Consider the following 10515-nt stretch of genomic DNA (forward strand, 5'->3'; position numbering starts at 1 on the left):
CTGTTGTGCCAATACAACCGAGCGATAGAGAGAGATACGCTATGGAGTGTAAGGGACTGTGACGTTGGCTAGGTACCCAGAACAGCCCCCCCCCCCCTGTATCTACCTACCCTTGGAAAAATGAAAAACCATAAAACATTTTTAAGGTATTTTTTTAATTATTTAAATGGTAACAATAATACCGTACAAAACATGCAGTGATTATAAAATACTGATTTTATAGATCAGGCGTTATCCTTATTCTAATTACTTCTTTATACTTAATTAAATGTATTTTAATGTTAATCAATAATTTTTTTCACTAATTATAACAATATCTTGATTCTTATACAATTACGTACCTAATCATATGTTGAATTTATTGATACTTAATCAACTATTACCAGTGATCGGAACTACGGGAGCAAAACTTTAACAAAACTTGGTAAGTGGACATTTTAGACTAGGTACTTACAGCCATGAAAATATTAATATCCTTGTAGTAATGTATAAGAAATCTTGGATTTAGAGGTATAGACTCAAAATTAACACTGATCTGAAAATAATAATCTTGGTTTTATTTTAAATTTATGTCAGTTTAAAAGTTAAAGATTTGCTCCCATAGTTCCGATCACTGAACTATGGGAAGAATAAAAGTTAAAGATTTGCTCCCATAGTTCCGATCACTGAATCACTGATGCTCTTTGCCGACGACATCGTGCTTGTCGGAGAAGAGGGACTCGAGGTACAAGGCAGGTTAGCGAAGTGGCAACAGAGGCTGGAAAATGTTGGCTTGAAGATCAGTAGATCCAAAACAGAGTATCTTTACTGTGACTTCGGCGGTCTTTCCGCCCCTGTTGCCATGACACTAGATGGCGAAATATTGCCTACCTGTTCGGATTTCAAGTACCTGGGTTCCCTCATTCAGGGAGATGGCGAGATCGACAGAGCAGTTCAGCCAGGATGGATGAAATGGCGACAGGTTACAGGCACAACCTGTGATCCCCGAATGCCTCTCAGGCTGAAGGGGAAAATTTATAAATCAGTTATCCGACCTGTCGTCCTGTATGGAAGTGAGTGCTGGGCCACCAAGACGAATGATGAGAGAAGACTGCATGTGAATGAAATGAGAATGTTGCGATGGATGTGTGGTGTGACAAGACTGGATAGGATTCGGAATGAGTATATAAGAGGAAGCCTGAAAGTAGCGCCAGTGACAGAGAAATTGAGAGGAAGTAGATTAGCATGGTATGGGCATGTAATGCGGAGGGATGAAAGCAATGTTATAAAACGAGTGGTAAATATGAAAGTGGATGGATACAATGGTAGTGGAAGGCCTAAGAAAAGATGGATGGAATGTGTGAACAACGATATGAGAGTGAAAGGTATTAGTATGGAAATGACGGCTGATAGAGAGAAATGGAGGAAGATGATCTGCTGCGCCGACCCCAAATAATGGGAAAAGGGCAAGGGAATGATGATGAGTTCCGATCACTGAACTATGGGAAGTTTAAAAGTTAAAGATTTGCTCCCATAGTTCCAATCACTGAACTATGGGAGCAAAACTTAAACTATACTTACACAATATTAGGTGGGTACATAAAAATGGCACTTGCAATTTTTCTTTGTTCTTTACTTGCAATTAATATTTTGAATATCAAGCGTAACATTCCCGATTAAACATTATTAGTTAAACATAAAAAGTAAAATAAACATTATATTGATTTAGACTAACACGATTTGCACTCATACTTTTAGAACAAAACGGGACTTAATCGCGTAAACACACATTAAAATAAACATTGTTTTACATTACGTATACTTATGACTTAATTAACAAAATTTGTACTCATCAATTTTCATAATTTGGTTAAAAGGTTATGGGAAGAGTTGTAACTCCATACATTAGTAAATGCAAGTTACGCCGTGTCTTGCGTGGGCGACGGTCGCGCGACCGTCGCTAAGGCTCGTCGATAAGGCTTGATTTCGTATGCGTCGCATCGCCGTCGCGCGACCATCGCGCGACTGTCGCCCACGCAAGCCACGGCGTTATTTGTAGTGACATCTAGCGTCACTCACGCGTCAATCACGTGTCAAATAGCTTAAATTATCAGTACCACTACTCGACACCATGGTGCTAGCAGTTGACGCGTGAATGACGCTAGATGTTGCATTTACTGATGTATGGAATTATACAACTCTTCCCTTACTTATTCCTCTATTCTATGCTAGTTGCAATACGTTTCTACCGGCCTTAAAGCCTCCGCCACGCATAAAGCGTTTTGATAGAGTAACGTTAGCGGAGCGCAATGATAGCGGTGCACCGGCGGAACGCTATCCGCTCTCCTTAGTTCCCGCCGGCGTCCGCTGGGCGCAACGCCAGCGTTCGTCCGGCGCTCAGCTATCGTTGCGCTCCGCTAACGCTCCGCCTACGCTATCAAAACGCGCATGTGTGGCCGAGATTTAAGACCCATGTATAGTCTGACCAAAAAAAGCAGAAAGTAAAAAGTGGCAACATCGTAATGTCGTCCCATTTCCACACACATATTGATTTGAAAGGGATGAAACAATGTTGCCACTTTTATTTTTACTTTTAGATACCTATTTACTCTTACTTTAAAGAGACCTGCACGGGAAGCATGGTCGTGCGATAGACGATAAAATATCAGGCCGTCCCTATCGCACTTACAAATAGTGCGATAGGGACGGCCTGCTATTTTATCACTTATCGCGCGACCATAATTGCCTGCCTGGATTGTACTCAGGCAAGGCATTCCACTCCTTGGCGGTTCGAAGAAACGTTGAAGCGAAACGTTTAGTGCGTATTTTTGAAATACTAACCGTGAAGCGGTTGTCTGGTGGTCCTATGGTGAAATGGGGACGGACGAACAAGGTTGTACAGTTCCTCAGCGCACTCTTCTCTTCATCTTCTACTCTTTTTGGTCAGACTGTATGCAGTTTGGATGTTTTTAGTATCGCCTATATCCGCGGCAGTTGCGGCCGAGCGCCTTGCATTTCTGGCAGTGTGACTGCAGATGCTCCTTCTCCATGTCACTCTTGTCCAACCCGTCAGGCTTTTGCAGAGGCCGCTGAAATAATACATTACTTCGTATTATTAAAAAAAACAATACCATAAATAAAAAACAATCTAGGTCAAAAACTAAGGCCGGCAACAGACAGTCTTAAAAATTCATAATCTTAAAAAAAATTGTATGCAAATTGACAGTTCAAACTGACACTGACAGATCTGTCAGTGTCAGTTTGCATACAATTTTTTTTTAAGATTATGAAAATTAAGTCTCGTCTGTTGCCGGCCAGACAGTCTTAAATTTATGAAATTATTAAAAAAGATCATAATCTTATAAAATCAGATCGAGTGCACGGATTTCCATACAATTTCGCAACTGTCCACACACAGTCTTATTTTTTAAGATTATGATTTTTTTCAGATTGATCTGACAGATTGCGAATAATCTGAATTTTAAGAATGTGTGTGGCAAGGCAGTCGATCTGATTTTATAAGATTTATATGATTTTTTAAGATTATGAAATTTAAGACTGTCTCTTGCCGGCCTAAAACATTCCTTTGCTAATCCGCGAATATATTTTTAGTTTTTGAATAACATGGATTTCCGCAAAGTAACCCTTCCATCGACAATCTAAGTAATGACGGATTTTGTGGTGTGCCGGGGAGATAATTGTTCGGTACAGGATCCCTGCTCCGTCTACGCTTTCTATTAAGGCCCTGATATGTCTTCTGGTGCCTCTCAACCTTGTAGAAACTACTCATGGAGACTGTGAGACAATTTTAACAATTCTAATAAACATAATAAGGAATATGCACGTAAGTCCAAAACGGCCAAAATATTTCTATTTGCTAAAAACATACGTTTACAAAATGCTTTTGAAATTTATCGTAAGTTTAATAGTGAAATTCAATTGTCAAAAAGTGGCTTTTTAAATTCCCGCACAAAGTCTCAAAACGCAACGTGACGTCATGTGACGCTTTACGTCTGTAAAGAGCTATTCTTTTCTCGCTCCCACTCGTGTGTACGGCCAGGGGCCGATTTTTGAATCTCACGGCGTTCGAATTCAGAAAATTGTCACCGAAATTGCCTACTATTTTCAGTGACAATTTTCTGAATTCGAACGCCGTGAGATTCAAAAATCGGCCCCCAGACGTGTGACGTCAGATTTCACTCGATCGAGCCACATCTCGGACACTGGCGATCAAATATATGAAAGAGGCGCGTTTCTAGCACACATTCTAAGCTCGTGTAGGTGAACGCGTACCATGCTTGTATGAGTGAGATATGACAGGTCGACTGTTCGCGTTTTTGACAGGCTGTGAGTTAACCGAGAGGGGGTGGGCGGCACTTTCAGCGGGGAGCGGGAGTGGCCATACTGTACGATAGTACTCTTTATTATACTGTGATCGAGCGCACCACGGAGCGCACCACTCGATCAGTTTCAATTTTTTTTTTCTAGTTTCTTATTTTATATTTTGGATGTGTTACATTTATACTAAGTGAATTAAAAAACTTGTAGAATCGCATATTCATATTATTCATATTCATTTATTCATAAAATTAAAAATGTTACGTGTCAAATTAATCCATTACTTAATCCATACTAATATTATAAATGGGAAAATGTGTGCGTCTGTTTGTTTGTCCCTCTTTCACGGCAAAACGGAGCAACGAATTGATGTATTTTTTAAGTGGAGGTGTTTGAAGGGATGGAGAATGACATTATATTAGGCTACTTTATGTTTCTTTTTAACCCCCCCACTTCCCTAAAATGGATCATGGAAGTTTGTATGGAGCGCGATTTATAACTAGGCAAGCTAGTTATAAATCAATTTAAAAAAATCATGCATATTGCCTGTAGTGATTGCTTAATCACTAGTTATTTAATTTACTCCTACAATCCACACTGGCTCGGCAATGCCCTCGCATACCATCATGTATCCTCACTCCGTTCTCCGTCGTCCAGCCCACGGCCATCATACCATAGACAGAGCGTAAATGACAGATACTTTCCACGGCTTTGCCGCTAATGCAATAGACACACGAGATAGTGTTCAGTATGCTATTTAAGGTTAGCATACACTACATTGCCTATTACTAGTTGCATTGTTTTATTATCACTTCTCCTGCCCCGCGTTCTTCTACTGGCAAGTCGGGCGTGTTTCAGTATAGATTTACCTGTTTATGAGGGTACACGTTGATGAGGCACGAAGTACATTCCTGCCCGTATCCGGCCCAGGAGTTAGCAGACATCCAGGTCCTGCCGCATTGAGGGCAGGTGTACTCCCCGAAACAACGCCCGTTGCCTTTGTATGGCGTTTTGTCCTGAAAGATAATAGTTATTCGTTGTACAGTCAGCTGCAGAGAAAAGTAGACCCCCTTGCATACAAATTTGTATGGCAGGAGGTCTCCTTTTCTCTGCAGCAGACTGTACAAGAGTGCAAAGTTGTATTTTACTTAATGCAGAGCGTTACATTGAAAAACGAGCAAGTGGAAGGATTCTGTAAGTTGTCCATCGTCCACATATCGACGCTGGAAAGGCTAATTGACTAACGTGCATTTTGCAAACTTTACAGGAGAGCAAATATAAACTATTTTTTTTGAAAAAAAATCATAACTTTTTGTTTATTTATTATACAATAAAATGACGTACTACGAAGTTGGAGGTCTTTGTGTTGTTTATTTGATCAATATGATTGTATTCCGATATATGTACGTATTTACGAAATAAAGTGCACGTTAGACAATTGTCATTTTTTCAAAGTCAGGATAAAGGACTAACCATATTCATAGTTTCTTAGGGAACGGATACGTAACTTATGCGACTATTAGCTTTAAAACCCAACCCAAAAAAGAACATATAATAAGACGTGTCAAATAAAAGTAGAGTCGAAGAAAATGCATAACAGCCACTAGCTAACATTATGAAACACTGGTATAACAGCTTAAAAGGCACTTCACCAAAAACTAGCACCTGAGCACCTGTTTTTAGATGAGATGTCACACTGAAAACTACTGTATTTCTCATGAAAGAATCTTTAATTAAGTTAAACTTATTTGTGCAGGCAACAGCAAAAGTAAGTGATCATTATTCGATTGTAGACCTTATTATATTATGACAAGGAAGCCGGTGATCACTTACTTTTTAAAAAAGGCGTGAAGAATGTGTGTGTGAATGGGCGACGGTATATATATATCTAAATGTAGATAAATACGGTACCTACTTATATACATACAAATAAACGCCCTCATCATATTATGATATTAAATAAAGCCTTTCTATATCTATGTCTTGTCTTATATGTCTAATATGACTTCACAGTTGAACTCTTTTCCCACAGTCGATTTCTACGACACCGACGGGACAAAAAGTAGGTGGTCAAAGATTAAATCCTTAATGATTAATATCTTTTTACCAATTAACTAATAGCCAACTCTTGTTTAATTGTTTTCTCAATAAGCAGAATTGATCCTAACGATCTATACAAAATGGTCCAAATTAAAAGTGGGATTGTTTGTATATCGGCCCTTATCATAATAAATACAACATTGTTAATAGTTATTAAACAAACGCTTTGATAGTTCGTCATAACATCCGCGTACTTCTATGAATCGCTTCGGTAAAGTAGGTACCTACTTAACTACTTATTGTAATAACCTAACCACAAAATTAAAATTTTGAAAAAACCCCCGACCGTGACATAGTGGACCGATTTTCATGAAACATGGCTAAGAACACTCCCGACTAACTCAGCTTTCAAACAAAAAAAACTAAATCGAAATCGGTTCGGTTATACTTAATATTATGAATGGGAAAGTGTGTGTCTGAAAATGAAAATGAAATATTTATTTTTCAAGTAGGCATATTACAATGCGCATATGAACGTCAAATAAAGCTACGCCGGCTCTAACCCTACGCCTCAGCCTCGAGAAGATTTCAGTCCCCCCTCAGTTGGGAGGGGGGTATCCACTATGGGACCGGCAAGAAACTCGGCGGGCAACTTCTTTTCAAAACATTACATCTTATAACTAACATGCATTAAATAACAAGATACAATTTAACATGCAAAAGTATTCATCAAAGAATATGAACAGACTAGGTACTCTATGGAAATTAATTTCAATAAATTATATTATTGCTTAATAATACGTCGTTCTTCTTCAGAGAAAACATATCAAATTGTCACAGAAGAAAAAGATAATATGAATCTCAATATCATTAAATATGTAATTTACCTACACAACATAAAATATAAAATATTTGATGTGCTTTCTTATCTGAACTGTGTTCTCTATACATAATACAATTATTTTAATTGCTATTCGTTTTTTGTAGTTTCTGGTTCGGGCCATGCATGTTTGTCTGTCAAATAGTCCTCGACTCTGTAATAAGCCTTTAACATCAATGATTTTTTTAAGTAGTTCTTAAGAGCTGGGAGGGGTAATCTCAAAGCAGTGTCAGGTAACTTATTATAAAAATGAATGCATTGCCCAACAAATGACTTCTGTACTTTACGGACACGAAACTTCTTTATGGCAAGCTTATTTTTGTTTCTAGTGTTATAATTATGGATATCAGAATTCTTAGTGAAACAGTCTAAATTCTTAACAACATAAATTATACTATCATAAATGTATTGGGAAGCTACAGTTAAGATATTAATTTCTTTGAAGAGTTCTCTTACTGATTCACGTGTTCCTAAGTTGTAAATAGAACGAATGGCTCTCTTTTGTAATACAAAGATAGTCTGTATGTCAGCTGCTTTGCCCCAAACCAGAATACCGTATGACATTACACTGTGAAAATAACTATGATACACTAGGCGAGCTGTCTCAACATTAGTCAGTTGCCTGATTCTCCTAACGGCGTATGCGGCTGAACTTAATTTGCTTGCTAGTTTCCTTATATGAGGACTCCATTGTAGATTTTTGTCCAATGTTAAGCCAAGGAACAGTGTTGTATCTACCATCTCTAAGCATTCATCATTCAAAAGTATTTTTGTATCGATTGGTTTAACATTCGGCAGAGAGAATCGAATACATTTGGTTTTCTTAGAATTAAGAAGTAAATTGTTGACAGTAAACCACTGCAGTACATCAGCTAACGTGCTATTAATTACATTGTAATCCGTAGATTTTCGGTCAACATTAAAAAGCAGTGATGTATCATCAGCAAAAAGTACTATTTCACAAAAGTTTTTTACTATACATGGCAAGTCATTTATATAAACCAAAAACAGGAATGGACCTAAAATTGAGCCTTGTGGCACTCCTAATTGGACAACAGTCCCGCTAGAGCGAGTTTTGTTAACAACTACTGTTTGTGTTCTATTGCTAAGGTAAGAAGACATAAATCTGTTTGTTTGTCCGTCTTTCACGGCAAAACGGAGGGACGAATTGACGTGGTTTTTTAAGTGGAGATAGTCGAAGGGATGGAGAGTGACATAGGCTACTTTTTGTCTCTTTCTAACGCGAGCGAAGCCGTGGGCAGAAGCTAGTATTATATAATTAAAAATTTTGACTTCATAAACTTTCTAAACACATTTTTATTGCCAGCAATGTACAGCACACACACTTGTCAAGTGAGGGCAATGACAACTCATAAGTATGAAACGATGTGAGTAATCACAATTTTATTAAGAAGTGCACGCGTTATATTGAATGTTCAGTTAATTTAAATAACTATCTATGATAAGCTGATATGCGCAAACGATTGCTAAATGACTGTATTATTATTGGTTTTAATAAAGGTCCGTGTGGTGGTAACACACTGTAAATATAAGATATTTCTAAAATAACATACATACATACTATCACGCCTGTATCCCATGAAGGGGTAAGCAGAGCACATGAAACTACTCAAGTTTCAGTGCCACTCTTGGCAAAAAGGAGTTGAAAGAAATCGAAAATGTGACATTACAGTGACAGGTTGCCAGCCTCTCGCCTACGTCACTATTTAACCCATATCCCACAGTCGCCTTCTACGACACCCACGGGAAGAAAGGGGGTGGTGAAATTCTTAACCCGTCACCACACGGGGTACAACAATAAAAAACAAAAACACATATATACAGAGTGGGGCCTGTAACAAAGGCGAAGAATTGAACTGTAGGTTATTCTCCTTATACTGATCAACATTTGTTCAGTGACTTTTAAAAATTATGAAGTCTTTAAATTTTTAATTTTTCATACAAAATAAATATTAGCTTCAATGTACGCCATTATTGTTGTCATTGACGTTGTCTGTCACACTTTAGACTTAACAGAATTCGCAATACATTACCTCTTAGAAAAAACTTTCAAGGGTGATAAAAATCAAAATACAAGTTATTTTTAAAAGTCGCCGAACAAATGTTGATCAGTATAAGGAGAATAGCCTAGAGTTCAATTCTTCGCCTTTGTTACAGGCCCCACTCTGTATATAAAAAATAACATATATATATAAAATACGCAAGTAGATACCTTAATTAAGTACAAAGGGTTAGCGTTAGCATTGGTTGACTAGACTAGCACGTTATCTATTCGAGGATTAGCAATCTTCTACATTTTGATTAACATGAACGTGCGCAAAGTAACGCCTGATTCCATTGATTATTTCTAAAATAAATTTAACACGTATGGGATCTGCCGACCTAGCCGAAGGGACAATCGTTCACGCTCCGGTTCCGTGGCGAAAGAATCGCGACTGGCTCTGTCGCCACGAAGTTGTGGCTTTCCATCACAACAGGTTCAAATGCAAAAGGATCGTTGCCATCGAAAAACTCATTAAAAATAGATAGAAAGTACCTTATTGCATATTTGTGGCTTTAGCCAGAAATTCTTAACAGTATGGGGTTCTTCAATAAAGGAGTGTACAAGTTTCTAATGGGTCGGCAACGCGCATGTGACACCCCTTGAGTTGCAGGCGTCCTTAGGTTACGGTGACCGCTTTCTATCAGGCGGGCCGTATACCTGTTTGCCACCGACGTGGTATAAACAATACTTAAATATGCTGCTACATTCAATATTAACAGTATCCTTGGTACAATGCCTCAAGGGCCTATTTTAGACATTAGCTAGCTTTTAAGTTTAGTCTTAGTATCTTATATAATTATGTAAATATGTTCATGTAAATAAAGAGATCAACATAAAAGTTACAAATACTTACCAAATCCTTCTTAGGAGGCATTGCGATGTTTTACGGAAGGTAAATCGAAACACAGTGCAAATTTAAAATATAAAAAACAATCAAGGTATCTTCACACTTTGACTCCACTTGCGCGTCTAAACCGCGTCACGAATGACGTTACAGCGGGACTTAACCGACCACAGACAACAAAAAATAAGTATGATTGTTTATGGCATTTAAGCCACACACAAACGACCGGACTTCTGTGATAAAGGATTTCGTGAATTCGTCTCAGATTTGATCGATCGCTTGAATTTGTTGTACCTATAAGGCCCGTCTAGGCCGGTGCTAAATTGTCAAAAAATAATTGATATTTATTATTAAAGTCCAAGTGTTTTT

General features: G+C 38.1%; 1 protein-coding gene across 1 annotated transcript; it reads right to left on the reverse strand.

Annotated features, from left to right (window-relative positions):
- Positions 1 to 2735: 2735 nt before the first annotated feature.
- On the reverse strand, positions 2736 to 10367 carry LOC125236560 (zinc finger CCHC domain-containing protein 24-like). Its single transcript, XM_048143403.1, has 3 exons — positions 10156 to 10367; positions 5187 to 5333; positions 2736 to 3068 (listed from the first exon to the last, which is right to left on the reverse strand). The coding sequence occupies exons 1-3, from the start codon at positions 10174 to 10176 to the stop codon at positions 2949 to 2951; spliced, it is 288 nt and encodes a 95-aa protein (XP_047999360.1). The 5' UTR covers positions 10177 to 10367; the 3' UTR covers positions 2736 to 2948.
- Positions 10368 to 10515: the final 148 nt, after the last annotated feature.

Source organism: Leguminivora glycinivorella, chromosome 19, assembly GCF_023078275.1.
Source record: "Leguminivora glycinivorella isolate SPB_JAAS2020 chromosome 19, LegGlyc_1.1, whole genome shotgun sequence".
Classification (NCBI taxonomy): domain Eukaryota; kingdom Metazoa; phylum Arthropoda; class Insecta; order Lepidoptera; family Tortricidae; genus Leguminivora; species Leguminivora glycinivorella.